At 49.7% G+C, this 19,912-nt stretch overlaps 1 protein-coding gene across 1 annotated transcript in view; it reads right to left on the bottom strand.

Moving 5' to 3' along the window:
• The window catches only part of TXNDC16 (thioredoxin domain containing 16), a gene marked incomplete at its 5' end in the record, with an annotated part of 29,903 nt that extends 10,319 nt beyond the window's left edge, over positions 1–19,584 (bottom strand). The window contains 10 exons of the mRNA XM_008940464.1: positions 4,363–4,499; positions 5,005–5,173; positions 11,639–11,698; positions 11,963–12,109; positions 13,135–13,276; positions 14,664–14,724; positions 16,219–16,385; positions 17,942–18,092; positions 18,870–18,960; positions 19,461–19,584. Coding sequence (XP_008938712.1) covers positions 4,363–4,499; positions 5,005–5,173; positions 11,639–11,698; positions 11,963–12,109; positions 13,135–13,276; positions 14,664–14,724; positions 16,219–16,385; positions 17,942–18,092; positions 18,870–18,960; positions 19,461–19,584 — 1,249 coding nt within the window. The remainder of the gene's footprint in view (positions 1–4,362; positions 4,500–5,004; positions 5,174–11,638; positions 11,699–11,962; positions 12,110–13,134; positions 13,277–14,663; positions 14,725–16,218; positions 16,386–17,941; positions 18,093–18,869; positions 18,961–19,460) is intronic.
• Between the last annotated feature and the right edge of the window lie 328 nt (positions 19,585–19,912).

Here is a 19,912-nt window from a genome sequence, read left to right as displayed (position 1 = left end):
CTTCCGATTGATGGGGAGTGAGAAATCACACCCTCAGGAGAAGAGTATTAAAGGAGAAGAGAATTAAAGCTGCATCTCAGATGCAGCCATGAAATATGTTGCTTTATAACTTCAATGAGATCTTCGTCAGATACCATTTAGTGTTCCTCATAACATGCCTCATCATATCAGAACTGGCCAGCCCAAGCTCTGGGGACCAGTGACTCAAGACTTCAAGAGACTGAGGCTGGCTCACAACTGGTTACTTTTTGGTTCTTTTCCTCTTGCTTTCCAGCTACACTCAAAGCTGTATTTTCCACTGTTTCCCTGGGACCACAGGGATCATAAACTTTCCTTCATGCTGTTTTCCTTTCCAAATCAGAGTGGCTCGTTGAGGGTTCAGGAGACAACACACACACAACAAAGCTAGTGACACAGCTTGTTCATCTTGTGATGCAGAGAAACCACTGTTGGATGGGTTTGCTGCTGGTTGCCAGCTCTTTGATCACTTGATTTTTTCAGTGTTGAGAGAAAAAAAACAAATCATGGGACCAGCTGAGAAGGATCACCAAGGACTTCATCCGCCTACCCTTTGTGAACTTGCCCACAGCCCAGCTACTGGAGAAGAGGCCACAGGGCAGAGCATGAGGGTGTCCTGTGCCATTAGGCACTGAAGTACACAGCCTGACATGTGAAGAGCAGGCTCACATCCAAAACTTCCTCAGGAGAGCATTTCTACAAGCATTTAACTTTAAACACCCACTTGAGACATAAGCCCGTGTTGAAGCGCTGCCCTGGCTGCAGGAATTCCCTCTTAAATCAGGACAACCCACAGCAGAGTCCAGGCTTGCTCCTTTCATCAGGGTCCCTCCTGATCACATCCTCCCTGCCTACCACACTTCCACATTTTTCCATTCGCTGGGGACTGTGCCCATGCCCCAGCCTTCATTTTTCAACAGCTCACAGCAAAGGTCTCTTAGCTTTGTGCTAGAAACCCCCCAAATCCACACAGCTCCACTACAAACAAGAAGAACTTCTACAGAAGGCATTTAAATATTTGCTAGAAAATAAGACTTCCTTGAGAGTACTGTTTTAATTCCCCATGGGAGGCAGGATCTGAGCATTCCCCTTAGCCCTCTAGCAGAAGGCATCTCATGAAGCCATGATCTCCAGCTGTACCTGCAGCAACTTGCATGCTGCCTTCAGTTAGATGCCACCACTGCTGGGAAGCCCTCTGATGGTGCCAGAGCTTTGCAGAACACAGGTGTATTTTGAAACATCTGCTGCACAGTTTAGGATAGAGCCCAAGTATACTTCTAGTTTCTGCATAGCATACAAATACCTCCCCTGGAGGGGTTTCCAAGCCATGGAGATGTGCTGAGGAACATGGTTTAGTGGTGACCTGGCAATGGTGGGGTAACAGTTGGACTCAGTGACCTTAATGGTCTCTTCCAAGCAAAGTTTGATTCTCCAAGTTTCCAGGAAAATGCTCATTCGTTGCCCTTGTAACACCATTTCACCACTTTGGAATAAATTTTCATTCTGATTTTTCCAAGAAGCCTCTTTTAGCTGAGACCCACTGAAGGGCTTCTTAACATAGTCCTGATGATGTGTTGATAAAAATCCAGGGCTTTATTTAACTGGACATCTCATTGCTCTGTTCCAGTTCACTAGAAATGACAACGACATGGCACGTTGCTTGTTCAGCCTGGAGCAGGAATTCTTGCCAGAAGAAAATCACTGAAAATTCCAGATTAGCCTATAGGCTGATAAGAGCAGCAATGTGGTTTCCCTGACTCTGGCCTGGGTTTGGTGCCAGAAGAGCTGGCTCCAGTTTCCTGCTCCCTCAGGGCGTCATGCGCGAGGCTGGAACACCCTGCAGGTTACAGCAGTGAGAGCATCACGTATTTCATCTCCCTTGGCATCTGTGGCTGAGTTACCCCAGACTGCAGATGCCATTCCAGTCTGCAGACCGAGCGTGCCCTGAGGCAAGAGGCAAACTCAAACCTCCAAGACTCTTGTTTGCACAAGGAAATGAACAGCTTCTGTACAGGAAAGAGTCTGAGCTCACATGTACAGCTGGACCCAGGCAGGTTTCTTCCACGAAGCCCTGTCACTGTCCTGTTGTTGGCCATGGGTCAGCAATGTGCCCTTGTGGCCAAGGCCAGTGGTCTCCTGGGGTATGTGAAGAAGAATGTGGCCAGCAGGTTAAGAAAGGTTCTCCTAACTCTCTACTCTGCCCTGGTGAGGCCACCTCTGGAGGACTGTGGCCAGTTCTGGGCTCCCCAGGTCCAGAGAGACAAGGAACTGCTGAAGAGAGTCCAGCAGAGGTTGTGAAGATGCTGAGGGGCTGGAGCATCTCTGTGCCAGGACAGGCTGAGAGCCCTGGGGCTGTTCAGCTGGAGAAGAGAAGCCTCAGAGGGGATCTGAGCAATGCTGAGCAAGAGCTAAAGGGCCCATGGGGGAAAGAGACTGGGGCCAGACTCTGATTTTCAGTCGTGCCCAGGGACAGGACAAGGGGCAATGGGCACAAACTGGAACCCAAGAGGTTCCACCTGAACAGGAGGAGAAACTTCTTTGCTGTGAGGGTGCCTGAGCCTGGAGCAGCTGCCCAGAGAGGCTGTGGAGTCTCCTGCTCTGGAGAGATTCCAAACCCACCTCGACACCATCCCGGGCACCCTGCTGTGGGTGATCTGCTGGAGCAGGGGGGTTGCCTGAGATGATCTCCAGAGGTTCCTTCCAACTCCTGCCATGTTGGGATTCTGTGACTCCCATGTTCTTCAGGGTCCTCCCATGGGGCTAATTCAAGCTCCACTACTGCAGAGAGCGGAATGTGTGGACTAGAGGGGTGATTTTGGAGCTCAGCTGATGAAATCCAGAGAGAAATCAGTACATTTTTTGCTCTGTTTAACAGACTTAGACCCTCCAGAAGAAGGCTGGTGTGTTAGCTGTCAGCTGGCTCAGTGAACACAGCCCAAGTGTTTTCTGGTTGGTTCCAGACATTTTATTTTGTTCCTACCTCTGAGCACAGTGGATTCCCTCTGGACCTCCTCATGGGAGAAAGGAGCTTGATTTGCATCTAACCAAACTTTACAGGCACAATGGAGCTTCAAAATGAAAAACAGTCTGAAATTTTGATCTTAAGACAGATCAGAAAACTCTCCTTTTTTTTTTTTAAAATGCACTAATCCCCAGGCATAGCTGGTAACTGAGAGACCATGTGGTTGGAAGGTCCTAGCTCTCCACCAAGGGTTTAACTGAAGCATGACATGATGTTCCCTTTCCAGGCTGACTTCACTCCCTCTCTCTTGCTAATGTGCATGATTGCCACATGAAAAAACCACTGTAGCCCTGGGGTCCATTTTCCCATCTTTCAGGAAGGCTGTGGAAACCCAGTGGGTCCTGGACCACAGCTGGGGTGTGCAACAAATGCTTGTGGAGCAGCATCTGAGTGACAAACAGCACCCACGCAGAGCCAGGGGAGGGGGACTGTGACTGCTCCAAGTTTCAGCCTTGGCCAGGACTGTACAGACCAGGATTACTAAGTAAGTGTTCCAGACTGGTTTGAATTTGTCTCTAAGCAACTTTGCTTAGCACTGCTAGCTGATGTCCACCACTCTGGAGGCTGTGTCCATCTATTACAAAGTCCACAAGTGGTTTTCATTGAATTATTCACATTTTGTTCCTTTTGATTTAAGAAATTTGCATTTTACCTTATTGTTGCTTTGCTTTTTTTTTTTTTTTTTTTAAAAAAAAAAAGGGTTGGGATTGTGTGTTGGCTTCAGGGACTGGGACTACCATGTTTGCAGGAGTCAGCAAGATAACTATCAATCCAGCAGCAGAAAGGGCTTTCTTTAAGAAGGAATATGCTGTGACATGTACATGGACTACAAGAAGAGGCTGATGGATCTGGGCTTGTTCAGTCAGATGCTAAGAGGAGATTTAATGGCAGCCTACAACTCCTTGGAAAAGGACTCAAAGAGCCAAACTCCTCAAGGTAATGGGGAGGAGGTACAACAGGCACAAATCATGGCTTGGTAAGTTCAGATTGGATATCTGCAAAAATCTCTTTGCAGAGACAGGTCACCAAGGGCTGTTCTCTGTACTGCCCCAAGCACTGTGTCTCACTCTCTGGATTGTCAGATGCTACCACACTGGGTGTACTAAACAAGCCTGGCAGCTGAATGTCCTCTCAGTTTAGGGACCTCTTAGGTCCCACATCTATCTTCCTGCAAAAATAAAAAGGCTGGTTGCAGGCAGGTTGTGATGTGAGCAAACACAATTAGACAAGAATGAAATGTGGAGGAATCTCCAAGGCCCTGGAATCATCCCACTCCCACCAGGAATGAAGCTGGGTACTTGACCCACCAAGAGCACACTGACCTTCATTTGTGGCTGTGCTAAATACCCCTAGAAGTGAAGTGTGGTGGAAGGATGCCAGCTCAGATGGAAACTCTCCTCTTAGATATCCCTCTGCTTCATCAATCGTGGCCAGCTTCAGAGGGCAGGAAACTCGGCTCCTATGGAAAGGCAGAGAATCAACATGGGCTGCCACCACCTTTCCTTTTGGGATGAAGAGACAGAAGGGCAACCTCAATCCAGCAATGCCCCAACTCAGTATGACAACCATTATGTTTCACCCCTGGAGACATCCAAGGTCAGGCTTGATAGGGTTCTGAGCAAGCTGATCTAGTTGGGAATGTCCCTTCTTACTGCAGGGGAGTTGGAGCAGATGACCTTTAGAGATCCCTTCCAGCCAACACATTCTATGATTCTATGACTCATTAAAGACAAAAATCAGTTGCCTGGAAAGGAAGGAAGGACAATTCCTAGTCACAGAAAGGCACTGGAGCTGGTTATGGGGGAAAGACAACAGCCCTGAGCCAAACTGGCTGCTCTGAGATCCTTGGGACCCTCATGAAAAAAAGGATTTCCATTACCCAGGCCACAAAACACCCAGAACATCCTCCAGCAGATGTGCCCATCTCACCTCAGAGAGGGGACGACTCATTAGCAGGTACTTACAGCATGATGAAGCTCGTCAGCTCCGCAGTGCCCCACATGCCACCGTAGAGCACAGAGCCCTCTCCCTTCTGGTAAATCTTGATGGCAGGAAACTGAGTGACATTCTCCTGTGTGCAAAGGCCAGGCCAGTCCCAACAGTTCACCCGAGAGAGCAAAACCCCCTCAGTTCCTAGAGGGGAAACCAAATACATATCAATAACAAAACCCAAAATATTTTAAAGTCTGTAAAAGAGAGGTTTCTGTGATATTATCACAGATATTTGTAACAATGCTGCCAGAATTCCTGTTTCCTTTGGCGTGCACCCTACAGGGCTGGATCCTAGCAGCTGGAAGGAGCCAAGGTGGGCTACTGCTGAGAAGCTGCTGGAGCCTTCCTGGAGTCAAATCCTGCTTTGCGTGGGCAGGATGTCAAACTCCAGCCCTGACGGCACAACCCCTTTGAGAACAGGTTATCTGCCTCTTGAAATCATGGATATGCCTTACACTTTTGGACATGAGAGGAACTATTTCCAGTCTGTGAATGTATTAGATATCCCAGGGGGTGTGGATTGATCCAAACAACAGACGACAGAGGGAAGAAACTCAGGTTGCACTTCTCAGAAGGAAATTCCCAGAGACATTCACAGCTGGCTGGTTATTCAAAGGAACAACATGAAACCCTGAGGAAACTGTTCAGGAGCATAAAAGGCAGTAAGGAAAGGGACTGGAAATACCTTAGGAGTAAGGTCAAGCCAAAGAATTGATGCAGGCCCTCACTTATAGGAAAGGGGGAGGATAAAGTTTGGCATGGAAGAGGCTGATGCATTTAAGGCTTTTTGATGTGTCAAGGTGCCCAGAATTGAGAAGTGTTGGTTCTACCTAAAGCATGCAGGCTGGGCAAAGACCTGCACACACTGCTGTTGGTCCATGGCTAAGCCTGTGGCAGATGAGCCATCCCTGGCTTCACTAGCCACCACCCCTGGGTTGCCAGCCTTACCCAAGCTGGCTCTTACCTACTTGCAGGCTTGCCCAGGGACAGCAGAAGCTGCATACAGACCTCAGGCCACACATCTTCCATGCCCACAGCAGGGGCATCGTATCTCAGAAATCTTCATGCCTTCCCTGCATTTGTTTGAACAGGATTCAGGAGTTACATGGGAAAGATGGGATGAAACTAGAGACAAGTACACACACGGAGGCTGACTATCACAAAGTGTCCTTCAGAAACTAGAGCCAGGGCAGGTGGTGAGGATTTCTCAGGAGTACAGCAGATCCAACCAGCCAATCTTTTCTCTCTGTCTGGCCCAGATTTGACTCTGATCACTATTTTCATTAAAGACCTGGCTGATGAAATAAGACACACACATCCAACCTGCGAGTGATCCCAAGCCCAAAGGGGCAGAAAGCAATCTGAAGAGCAGAGTGTAGCAGCAGCAGCATTCTGTGACAAGAAGCAGGATGTACAGATCTCAACAGTGCTGCAGAAAAGGGCAAAGCTCATTTTGGGATGAACTCTCAACAGTGTCTGCAAGACATGGGAGGAAAAGGATGGTCCTCTGTCCTGGTGGGACCTCTGCAGATCCCTGCAAGTCAGGCTGGGAAACTTGTTTTTGGAAAGGCTTAAGCAGCTGACAGACATTCTGGAGAAGTTTGGAAGACGTGCCTCCTGAGGAAAAACCCAAAGAACTGTGTCTCTTTTGATTGGAAATTGCCTGGGAGAAAGAAACAATAAAATCTAACAATATGTAAAGTCTGCTCTGGAGGCAACAGTGAGAGCACTCTCTGTGGCCAGCTGGGCAAGGACAAACAACAACTCATTCTCAGGAAGGGAGGTTTGACCAAATATTAACAAAAGCTATCGAGAATCAAGCACAGCTGAGTTAAGCTGAGCTTAAGGAAGAAATTTTTGAAGCTGAGGGTGGTGAGCCCCTGGCCCAGGCTGCCCAGAGAGGTGGTCGCTGCCCCATCCCTGGAACCATCCCAGGTGAGGTTGGCCGGGGCTCTGAGCACCCTGCTCTAGCTGCAGATGTCCCTGCTCAGGGCAGGGGGTTGGACTGGGTGACCTTGAAAGGTCCCTTCCCACCCAGCCCAGTCTGGGATTCTATGACTCTATGAGTCTTTTTAGCAGAGAAGCTGCAGAAGGGTTTTAATCACAGGTTAGAAATGTGCCCACCAGGGATGAGCAAGACTTCCTCACACACAAGGGTGAAGGCAGAGGTGACCTCAGCCTCTGCTCCTATCCCCTACCCCTATGTCCTTGGCATCCCAGTGGACCATCTAATGCAACCCCTGTTTTGGGTTCTGTTTTGCAGCTACCACGAGGAATTTTGCTGCTGTTCTGCCTTGTGTCAAACTCACATAGAGAAAAAACAAGAAGCAACACACAGCTAAGGGTCTGCAATTCCACTCAGACACTCAGGAGGCATCAAACACTCCACAAGAGCAGAAATGGTTTGTGTCACTCTCTGGGCTCTGAAATAACATCTCAAATTAAAAGCCTGCCCCTGGATTTATTTCACACCTCTGATCCAGTAGAGCTGCTTCTCGTCATCTCTTACCACATCATCTTGTGTCTTGCCCAACTCTGAAAAATAATGACAGGGAAAAGGGCTTTGATGCCTCATTAAAATGGAGTTCCAAAGCTGCTCTAAGGTCCCTCAAATATGAGCTCTAGTATTTGGATACTACCTCAAGGGATCACGTATCAAAAGTGCTCCAAAGGGGCTCCATCTGGCCTGAGGAACACCTTGTCCAGGATGATCACTCTCCCATCCCAATCTCCACCATATTATTAATGACTGAATGAGCAGCAGTTCCAGGAGTTGAGTAACTCAGCAACAGACTTTTCAGCCCTGTGGTCACTGCTAAGCTGCTGAAAGGGAAGAAAGGTGAAAGGGGAACACAAGACCCTACTGTTCTTTGATTTTAGGTGCTATTAAAACCAGCAACAGTGAGAACCTCTCTCAGGGGTCTTAGAAAACCAGGGCAAGACAAATCACAAATGCTACAGGGAACAACAACAAAAAATCAAGAATCTGTTAAACTTCTGATCTTTTGGAGTGGCATCAGAAACAGCTCACTTGAAGAGCTGGTCCAAAGGCTATGACATGGAAGAGAAGTTACGTATGAAGTGCTGCACTTCAAGAGGAGGAATCCAACAGGGAATGGAAAATGATGGCCTGGACAGCATCACACAGTGGTTTCCAGAATCCTTATTTCAGGTTTGGGTTCCAGGAGCAGACATTGCTAAATCATGCAGGTAATTTTCATGCCTTTGAACTAACAACTTCAGACCCCTGTCTTTGGAAGTCATTGTTCGAGAAGACTCCACAAGCACAGAAAAGGGAATCCTCAAATCCTAGACTGGGCTGGGTGGGAAGGGACCTTTCCAGGCCATCCAGTCCAACCCCCTGCCCTGAGCAGGGACATCTGCAGCTAGAGCAGGTTGCTCAGAGCCCCGGCCAACCTCACCTGGGATGGTTCCAGGGATGGGGCAGCGACCACCTCTCTGGGCAGCCTGGGCCAGGGGCTCACCACCCTCAGCAGCCAACATTTCTCCCTTCTCTCTAGTCCAAATCTCCCTCTTTTAGTTTCAAACCATCACCCCTTGTCCTGTCACAACAGGCCCGGATGAAAAGTCTGGCCCCAGCTTTCTGACAGGCCCCTTTAAGCACTTCTGGGTCCCCAGGTCTCCCCAGCTGGAGCCTTCTCCTCTCCAGGCTGCCCAAGCCCAGCTCTCTCCTGCTGGCTTCCCAGCAGAGGGGTTCCAGCCCTGTGGCAGAACTGTTTTTCATCTTTTTGCTCTTCTTAGACATTGTTCTCCTCTCTTCTCTGCAAAAACAGGCCAATGACCCACCTAGGAAACGCTCAGCACTGTCTCACCTTCTCCTGTCCCTTCCATAAATTCCTGTCTTGCAAGAAAACAAGAGCTGCAGCCGTGAGCCCCAGTGGTGGTGAGAACAGCACGCTCGTGCTGCAAGAGCAGAGAACGTGCTCAGTCCAGCAAGACAGAGAGCCTCCTCTTTTCTTTCTCCCTAGATTGGATCTCTCATCAAAGGCAAAACACTTGGGGGCCTATAAACTTAATTCTGTGATGATCTGCTGAACATCTGTGGCTGGATTATTCAGGGGGTCATTCCAGTCTCCAGCCTCCTCCGTCCCCTTGTGCTCCATCTCTCATGTCCTGTTCTCGGTGCCATTTTCCACACAGAACTGGCACCAAAAGTGGCACCTGGTTCTGCAACTCAAAATGTGCCTCCAGAGTGGGTGATTCATGCCTCAGACAGCTGCTCTTGGCTTCTCAGCCCTCAGGAAGAAAGCTCCACCCCAAAGAGCAGGCAGCAATACCACGGGTTCTGGGGAAGCTGAGACATTGCCCCAAAGCCATACCCCACATTTTATCCTCATTTCTTCCTGATCCAGACTCCTGTCCCTTGCACCACTGTCTTCCCTCATCCTGGCCATCATGGAGAGCCTAGGGACCCCCATTATTTTTGGTCCTCCAGCTCCCTCAGCAGCAGAGACAAAGGATCTCCAGATCCACTAATGCAATCATCCCCCATCCTCTCCGAGGTCACAGCACGGGGAGGAGACTGGAGTCATTCCACAGGTCACATCTGGCCTGGGAGCCTTTGATGGGACCTCACTGATCACAGAAGAAAGGCCCTGACCCAAATCAGTTCATAATCTCTGTGGAGAATCTGCCTGTGGCTGTTTGCATGCACCGAGATTGTTATCAAATGACTCAAAAAAAAACACATGGTGAAAGCCTGGCTGCAAAGAAGCAGCCAAGGCTTGGCCACTGTCTCAGGAAGAGGCAGGGTCTGAGCCACAGACTCTCCCAGGTCACTCCTCTAGCTGGTCTGACTGCTGGGGAGTCTAAAAGAAACCCCAAATCATCAACAACCATAACATCTCTAACCACAACAACCCTCCCTGTTTATATCCCTGGGATTTCAGGCCAGATCAAAGCTGCTGGTGACTTCTCCTTCATGCAAACCCTGAATGCAGAACTGCTTTCATCCAAACCACAGCCCTGTCCACGGCGTTCCCAGGAGGGCTTCTTGTAAGCAACTCCCACTGCATCTGCTTCCCAGAAAGCTGGCTGGGACCTCTGCAGGCTCCACACATGTCCCCACTGCTGAGAGCTCAGCCTGAGTCCTGCTTGCATTCTGCAGGACACGGTGCCCAAGCCCAGGGGAGAGCCATCTCTAGGAGAAATGAGCCTTGATGGAGAAGAAAAGCCAAAAGAAAGCACCAGCCTTCTCCAGGGCTGCCACTGCAGTGGGTTGGGGATGAAGCCACCTGAGTGTTGCCTGCAGCCAGGAGGAGAAAGAGGCACCTCTGGAAGAGATGCAGCCCATGTAAGAATGATGGATGTCCAGAAGAACCCACCTCTCTCCATTAGCCATAGAGGAGTGAGGCTAAAGACCTGAATGAAGCTGAACTGGAGCTGAACTGCTCAGACCTTCTTGAAGGATCACTTCATCCTGCCTTCACCAGCCTACCCAACGTGTGCTGTCTTTAAGTGCTGCTGATTCTTCAACATCATGTATTATTTATGGAGCTCTGTGGCTGCCTGTGAGACCTGCCATGTAATTAAGCCACTCTCCAGGCCCTGAAGGCACCTTCATTGTAAATTCTTCCTCTGACACCATCCTCCTCCAGTGGATCTGGGCCTGCCCGCACCTGTCTGTCATGCTTTCCACCAAAGCCAGGGCCAATTACTGGTCCTTTCCAGTTCAAGTACTTCCAAGGAGAGGAGATCTGATGTGCCTGATTTACACCAACAACGTAAGGTGACTGCAGAAGGTTGCATTCCCAGTCTCATGACTTTATCAGAGGCAAAAATGGATCACAAAGATCCCTCAATGAGAAAGAGAAGACTAAGCAAGCTGATGTGGGTATGTCTTAAAAGTTTGAGGGGAAAAAATTAGTGTATTCTGGGTGAATCATAGAATCCCAGAATGATTTGGGTTGGAAGGGACCTTAAAGATCATCTAGTTCCCACCCCCTGCCATTTGCAGGGACACCTCCCACTAGAGCAGGTTGCTCACAGCTGCATTCCAGCTGGGCTTGAACACTTCCAGTAATGAAGCATCCACAACATCCCTGGGCAACCTGCTCCTGTGTCTCACCAATCCCACAGTGAAGAATGTCTTCCTTATATCTTACCTAAATTTATCCTCTTCTAATTTGAAGCCATTACCTCTTGTCCTATTACTACTAGCCCTTGTAAAAAGTCCCTCCCCAACTTTCCTGGAGGCCCACCCTAAGTACTGACAGACCACAAGAAGGTCTCCCCAGACCACGGTCTCTCTTCTCCAGGCTGAACAACCCCAACTCTCTCAGCTTGGCATCACAGCAGAGGGGTTCCAGCCCTCTGAGCATGTTCATGGCCCTCTTCTGGTCCTGCTCCAACAGTTCCACATCTCTGCTGTGCTGAGAACTCCAAGGCTGGACACAGTACTCCAGTTGGGATCTCATGAGAGCAGAGCAGAGGGAGAGAATCACTTCCCTTGACCTTCTGGCCACACTTCTGATGCAGCCCAGGACGAGGGAGTGAGACACCATCAATGTCCTCTCAGTGTTCTGGTTCTTAGTGCCAGGGCAGGTGTGTGCCAGCTGTAAAGCACTCAGAGCTGGGCCACCTTACCTTTCAGGTGATCAGCCACCTCAGTGTAAGACCTCAGCACTGCCAGGGACACGGCCTCCCCTGAAACACAGGAGAGACACAGCCCTGAGGGACATGCAGGTGGCAATCTGACAATCTCAGCTAACAGTTCTCTCCATCCTCAGGTGCTTCAAGCTCTAAAAGACTTGAAAGGAAATAAGGAAAACTCGGAGGTCCACGGCAGCATGTATTTAACATTTCAGCTTGTCTACAGGACCATCATATTGAAAGCATGGTGAGAAAGGACCATCATATTATAGAAAGCAAGCTTAGAGAAGGGAGAGCCAGGCCACATTTCATACTCACAGCTGGCATAAAAGAGGACCACTGTCCTGGCAGTCTCCAGGAGGGCAGAGTGGAAGGTCTCCTCTGTCAGGACACGGGTCTGCTCCAGGGGCAGCTCTTGCTTCTTGTCTCTGGAAACTGCTTCCACCACCTGATCATCCTGAATGTCTGCAAGGGACCCAGAGCCACGTATAAGCACGGAGCAGAGGGAACTACAGCCCCTCCTGCCACCCCAGAAGCACGTTTTTGGAAGCCAGCACCTCTCAGCAGAGATATGGTGACTCCCCACAGGGGAGTCTGTAACTGCCTCGTGTGCAGGAGTCTGGACAGGCAGACACAAACTGACTGAAATGCTCTTGTGCCACCTCACACCAGTTGTGTCCTTGGATCTGAACACTACTCTTGAAGCATCTTGGCTCCTCTAGGATCCTGCACTGCTTTTTTGGGAAAGCAAAGCCAATTTTGTATGGAAAACAAATGCATTTTCAAGGAAGTGTTGCAGAGGCCAAATGGTTTGTCCCTGGGGAAGGCACGTCTGGAACAGATGCCTCAAGAAGACGTTTTAAATCTTTCCAAAGCAACTGATAATTTGGAGGCTCTTCATCTGATGCTTGGAGAGGAGACAGCATTGGGTGCACTTTAAACCCCTCATGCCCCTGAATCATAGAATGGTTTGGGTTGAAAGAGACCTTAAAGATGATCTAGTTCCAAACCCCTGCCATGGGCAGGGACACCTCCCACTAGAGCAGGCTGCTCAGAGCCCCATCCGACCTGGCTGTGAACTCTTCCAGGGATGGGGCATGCCCAGCTTCTCTGGGGAACCTGAAGCTGGATGTATTCAAGCAGCACCTGTCCCTCATGCCACACATCTGCAACTGTTCCTCTGACAGCTGCTGATTTTCTTCTCTGGTGTCTCCTTTAAAAATTATGCCTGTCACTAAACTCCTATGATCTGCAGAGAATGAAAGAGCCAGTTTTCACATCTGTTATGTGACTGTGATGTTTTTTTCTTGGATCTGCAGAAGTATCATAGAATACCAGGTTGGAAGGAACCTCAGAGATCATCTGGGCCAACCTCTCCTGGGAAAAGCACATTAATGCCCTCTAAAGCTTTAACACATGCCTGTATGTCTCTAGTAGATGCTGATTCCACACCCTGAGGACAATCAGCTTTTCATTGTTTAGTTACCCACCTTGATTGTTATTCTCTTTTTCATCCTCTTCTTCCTCCTCCTCCTCCTCATCCTCCTGGATTTGTTCAACCTTGTTTTTATCTTCCACTAGGGTTATAACTTCATCAGTGTCTTCCAAGGCCAGGTATTTGATTGGCACCCCCTAAAGAAAACAGAATAAATCAGTGGGAGCCAAACATCACCCTGTGCCCATTCCTTCTGCAAACCAAATCAAGCCTGATGGGTCATCATCACCCAGCTCCTTATTTCTGGGGTTGTGTCAACAGATGCCTTAAGCTGTCACACAGGGGAGCACGTGGGGTTGGTTTCTTTGCCCCCAGTTCATCTGTGCCCAAGTTTTTCTCACTCCAGACTGACTTTTCCTCACTTGGAAGTCACTGTGGCTATCTGGGGTCCTATGCCTGGAGCAGTGAAGGTGAACACCCACTCCACTTCCCGACATCTTAACACAGATCCATCACAGCAAGCAAAAGCCCAGTGGCCAAAGAGTGAAGGAGAGCTGGGAGGTACAGGGCCCACTTGGCTGTCTGCCATCTAGAGGGGCCAGGCTGAGTCTGAGCAGCCCACCACAGCCTGGGAAACTGGCACATAAAACCCCCCTTATCTCATGGAGCAAACCCAAGAGGAGCAGTTCCCAAGTGTCCAGGAGCTGCCAACCCATGGAAAGAAAACACAGAAATGTGTTTCTCAGCAATGAGACCTTGTCGGCCTAAAACCAGTTCTGGCACTGTCCCAGCAAAAGGCACTTCAGAGAAAATAAATTTTATGGTGAACTGAGAGAAATGACAAATTGCTGGCACCTCCCCTTGGCTCTGAGAGGAGCAACACAACCCCCACGTCTCTCAGCAGGGCATGGGAAGCCCTCAGGGGATGCTCTGGTTCAGGTCTGATCCTGTGTCTGTGCCATCCCCAGTGTGACAGTTCAGGCAATGTGGGGCAACGTGTGCTCCCTGGCATCTGTCAGCACCAAATTCCAGCTTGCCTCACAAGCTGGGTCAGGTCCCTCCAGAGTTTAGTTCATCTCCATCAGCCTCGTTTAACTTCCACCCTGCCCTTTTCCCCCAGCACTGCCCGAGGCACTCAGTTACATCAGCACAGATTTTGGGCTTGTTTGCTCTCAGTTTGCTCCTGGCTTCACGTTCATTTCCTCCCCCATCTTCTGAACATCTTTCCTAAGGGGGAAAGGGTCTTTAGAAATCCAAATCTTTGGAGAATTTGCACCTGGGCTTACTACCTTAGGTAGTTCTCAACCTTGTGTTGCCTTAAGGTGTAAAAGAGATGCCACCTGATGTTTTGAACCCAAAATAAACTCAATATTTGAGCTCCACCATCAGGCACGATTGCTCTGCAGTAGCAAACTCGGGCAGTTCCAAATACATGCATCTATCTAGGGAAGAGACACTTCCTCTGGAGCTTCTGGGAAGGCTGTCAAACAACAAGAGAGCCAAGCAACACCCCAGCACCTCTCCAGAGCACGTTGTGCCCAGCCAGGGAAGTGAGTGGTACAACAAACACATCCAGCATCTAACCTCATTTGGTGTCTTGAGAGCCACGTTTGACCGGAGCAGAACGTTCAAATCCACCAGGTCCCTTCCAAAACACAAAGTGGATGTTAGGTGGTGGGAGGTGCAAGGTCAGCCCTACCATTCAGCCTGCCCAGCTGGCAAGCCCACCTCTCTCCCAGAGTCATGCTTCAGGACCCCCTAAGAACTTGCAGGAACTCTGAATCAATGTCAGTGGTGGGAAAATAGGCTCCAGGTGACCTTCTGTGGGACTGCACAGCACCACGTGTCTATTTGGGAAGGGGCTTGGATGTACTTTCTGTGATTTCAGCTCTGAAGCCTCCAGTGTAAGAAGGACTTAACCTGTTGGAGTGGGTACAGAGGAGGCCACAACAGTGATCTGAGAGTTAGAGCCCCTTTGCTGTGAGGCCAGGTTGAGAGAGTTGGGCTTGTTCAGCCTGGAGAAGAAAAGGCTCCAGGGAGATCTTGTGGCCCTCCAGGACTTCAAGGGGATCTAGAAGAAAGCTGGGAACAGAATTTTGAGCAGGACCTGTTGTGACAGAACAAGGGGTGATGGTTTGAAACTAAAAGAGGGGAGATTTAGAGTAGAGAGAAAGAAGACATTTTTGCTGCTGAGAGTGGTGAGCCCCTGGCCCAGGTTGTCCAGAGAGGTGGCTGATGCCCCATCCCTGGAACCATCCCAGGTGAGGTTGGATGGGACTTTGAGTAGCCTGATCTAGTGGAAGGTGTGTCAGGGCAGTTAGAAGTAGATGTTCTTTAAGATCCTTTCCAACCTAAACCACCCTATGTTTCTTGGAGTCGAATCTTTGCTCACACACTGGCAGCCAGATCTCAGTGCAGCTGCTCTGCTGGTGGAATGCAGCCAAGAAGTGCCTCCACACAGAGGTGCCACAGCAGCAGCACGCTGGAGTAAGAGCCCACACCCACCTTTCCTCCACCTCCTGCCATCTGCACAGCTGCCAGCAGACGTTCTCAGAGGCCAGGCAACCATGCCTGCAGGGGCTGCACACCTCCCCTGGCGAGACACCACGGAAGTGTTTGCAAACACTAGGCAGTCTGGTGCACAGGAGGCTGCTCTGAGCCCACAGAGCAGAGGCAGGGAACCCCTGGTCAACTGCAGAGGAAGCCAGATCTCCACAGGACCACCATGTCCTTCTGGGGAACAAGTGTGGTGGTCTGAGTGGAGACCCCCATCACATGCAGCACCCACAGGCCACCTCCTTTACTGGATCTTCTCCTGTCCTTAATTTGAGGGCAAAACAGAAGCCTTCCACCCGTGCTCAGTTTCCTTTCCAAGACCTCTCTAAGTCTGATTGTTTTTCCACTTCTAAGTCAGCAAGAGACTCAAATGTTTCTGTACTTCCAAGCAGTCTGAAACCAAACTAATCTGATTCTGGACAAGTCCTTAAACGTGACATCCTCTGGCAGGATCCAGCTTGATTTTACTGCCTCTCATCCAAATGTGTCTAAGTCCATGGACTGTCATCCTGGCAATGGGGTAACCAAGCTCAGACACACCACAAAAACCAAGGAGAAGCCCAAAACACCCGAGAGCAAATACCTGGACAAAAGGGCCACTCCTGCTTTCCCTAAGAGCTGCCAGGCCACAAACTCTGCTGTCCTCCTGTCAGCCTCGTAGGTCTCCTTCTGGCTGAGGATGAACACAAGTGGTAGCCCAAGCTGTAAGTGCACAGTGGAAACCTTCTCTGGGTCCTCAGCCACCTCTGTCTGGAGAGGAGACATGGTTATAGTGCAGCACATCTCCACACTGTTGAAGGCACCTCAGTTCTCCTCCTGCACAGCCCAAGCCACCATGTGTTCCCCAGCCACAGAGATAAGGAGATCCTCAAGAAATAGCCCCCAAGCCCTATTATAAAACATCCATCCCAGCAGAACCCACACAACCCTGGTTAAACTGTTCCAACCTGTCATGACCCTCCCTGTTAAAAACCTGGGGTTTATTATGTATGTTCTTTGTGACTTAGCAACTCCATTAATTTTTATTTGCCTGGCATCCATTGCCCGGGGCAGTTTGAAAACCCCAGCCCCAACAGGCAAGAGCTGGCATCTTCTCTCTTCCTGTCTTGGACGTGCTGCTTCATGAAAGCATGGAGCTGCTTAATGAAGTGCTTTCCATGGCTAACCCAGGAGGTTGGCTGAAGGAAGCACTTCCCAGCTCAGCTACCCATCCTTTTGGCTGTGCAGAGGTATCACCAGTGGGAACTCGAGGCCTGCTGAAGGTCACTGCCCCATGGGAAGAGGAGATAGGAAAGAGCCTCCCATCCCTGGTGTTCAACCAAGGCATGGATGGCTGGTGTCAAACTCCCCAGGGTGCAGAGCCTCCTGTGGGGAGCCTGGACGAGAAACTGAGGACTTGGGTTTGTCTAGTCTTGAGAAAAGGAGGATGAGGGGCAAACTCATTGCTCTCCACAGCTTCCTGAGGATGGGACACAGAGAAGGAGGTGCTGAGCTTTTCTTCCTGGTATCCAGGGATAGGACACGTGGGAATGGCTCAAAGCTGCACCAGGGGAGGTTTAGACCAGATATGTGGTGGAGTTCCCACCCCTGGAGGGGTTTCAAAGCCATGGAGACGTGGTGCTGAGGGACACGGGGCAGTGGGGACCTGGCAGTGCTGGGGGAATGGTTGGACTCCATGATCTTAGAGGTCTTTCCCAACCTGAACAATTCTATGATCCTGTGATTCTATCATTAGGAAGCATTTCTTTAACTAGAGGGCGGTGGAACACTGCAAAGGGCTTCCTAGACAGGTGGTTGATCTCCCAAGCCTGTGGGTGTTTAAGAGGCATTTGGACAATACCCTTAATAACAATATGCTTTAACTTTTGGCCAGCCCTGAAGTGGTCAGACAGTTGGACCAGATGATTGTTGTAGGTTCCTTCCAACTGAAACAGCCTGTCCTATTCCATTCTATCCTACTCCATTCTGTTCCTTCCCATTCTATATGCCCCAGAAAAGTCCAAGTGGCACCTCCACCCTGCTCCAAATCATGGTGCTTACAGACAACTAGAGGAGCACACCAGTTGGTGTCAGAGCTCCCCGGAAAGGTCTAAGCCAGCTGAGCAGGGCAATGGATTGTAGTTCCCATCCAGCCCCGTGCCTGTTCCTTGCTTGGACCCAACCTGGGAGCTTTGCCATGAACACCAAAGGGAAGGGGCAGATTCTCACACTCAGCTTCACCCTCTGCTCACACCTTCCTCATCCTCACATCCACTCCAGCTGCCCCCACGTCCCCAGCCTGAGTGGCTCCTCTTTCCCAGCCCTACCACCAGCGGAGCCCCCATGAGCTTGAGGTGCCTGTGGATGTTGAGCAATGTCAGAGCCTGCCCCATGGCTGTCCTCCTGCAGGGCTGTGTCAGGTCCGTGGCCTGCTGGCAGTGGCAGAAGAACAGCTGGGCAGATGGTGCATCACTGTTGCTGTGAGGGACAAAACAAAAGCCATGCTGAGCTGGGCAACCACTGCAGGGACTTCAAATGCTCAACAGAACAACCATGCTTGCTGATGAGCCAGGTCTCTTGCTTGAGACCTTGCTCCCAAGGTTTGGGAGGATTGTGAGACCTCTTCAAGAGCCCTGCTACTGACAGGTACAGTTGTGTTCACGTCCTTTCAGAATTGTGCTGAACATCTAATGAAGATCCTGATTCAGCAGATGTAAATGATTCCAACCTCAGAACAGTTGGCCCAGCTTGAGAAGGACACAAATGAAGCTTTTCTCAGTGAGACCAGACATGCCACTGCAGTGGAGAACCTGGCAGGAGGAGGAGAGACAAAGTCTACAGCTTTGCTCATGTCTTTTACCTCACTGACAACATCTCACAGACTGTAAAAGGAGTATTCCACCTTTTGAGCAGCATTGGTTTGGGCTGTGCCAAAGGAAGCAGTGAGATCAAGCTCCCTGGATGGTTGCCTGGTTAGTTGTTCCTGCTCTGATACCATCACTGGTTTGAAGATGTCTCTATGGAAGAGTAGAGTGTAGTACTAAGACCTCAAAGCCTGTTGCCCTGGTTGGCTGCAAGCTGTTCACGTTGGTGAAGCTACCACCGTGTCATCAGCTAAGGAGATGGCCTGCTGGCATCCTCTGCTTTAAGCAGCAGGAAGCCAATTCCTGTCCAAATGGCAAGCGTGCCATCTCGGGCCAGCCACAAAACCTCCAGGGGAGCTGCTCTGCCTGCTGGGTGAGTGCTTGGACATACCTACTGTCTTTCAACAGCGTTGCCTCAGTTGTCAGAACAAACTGGTGGACAGTGCCATAGGCAAAAGCTGCCTCCATCACAGCTCTGTGCTCTGGAAAGAGAAAGGCAAGATGAAGTCACCTCAGCTCCCTCCACACCTCCCTCTTCTCCCTTCCCAGTTGTGAGTATCAGTGCCCAGGGTTTCAGAAATTCTTGGTAAGAAGACACAGCTGGCTGAAGATGGACTATGAAGATGAGTTGCTGGAGCTGGACCAAGCTGAGATCCCCTGTAAACACTCAGGTGGAGTTTGGGAATCTTTATCTGCCATCTACCTCATCACCAGAGATCTTCCTGCAGGTTCATTTATTTTTTAAGACAGCAATCACTGGTTTGCTTTCCCTCTCAAATCCATCTCTGAAAGTTTATGCTCCCAGCAAAAATTTCTGGTGCAACTGATCCCTTTGGAAACACAGCAAGATATACAGAGGTGGAGAACTTGTGTCTGGGTGGCCCTTCCAGGTTTCCTTGATCCTCCATTTGCAGGATCACCCAGCTCCCTTGCACCTCAGTCAGAAAGGCTCTGAGAGAAGAACAAAAATAAGTGTAAATACCTGCTGTCCCAGTAGCTGGTACATAGGCAAAGACCATGTTTGACTTCCCTTTCAAGACATTTTCAATGTTTTGAAGATCTGCCAGTGTTTCTACGTATTTAACTTCATTAAAGAGCAGGGCACTGAGAAGTCAGAAAAAAAAACTCATTAGTAACTGTTTTCTTTAAAGAGTGAATTTGCAGCCACATGACTGAGAAAACCAATGTAAAATTCCAGTTTCTTGCTGGTAGATTGAAGATTCAGAGCTAAGTACAGCTGCCTGGATGTCATCTCAAGGGCATAGATCTAACACCTCAAGCTGTAAGTCATCTCAAGGGTATCTATTTAACAGGGTCAAACCATAGCAAAGAGAGCAGCAGCCATCTGCTTGGCTGAGAGCAGCTTCTGGAAGGTGTGGGCTTTGTATTTATGCAAAGCTTTGTATCAATGAGTGTCCTGGTTCCGTGTAAAAA

The sequence above is a fragment of the Merops nubicus genome, unplaced genomic scaffold (genome assembly GCF_000691845.1).
Source record: "Merops nubicus isolate BGI_N331 unplaced genomic scaffold, ASM69184v1 scaffold12295, whole genome shotgun sequence".
Lineage (NCBI taxonomy): Eukaryota > Metazoa > Chordata > Aves > Coraciiformes > Meropidae > Merops > Merops nubicus.
This window is presented reverse-complemented; position numbering and strand designations above follow the sequence as displayed.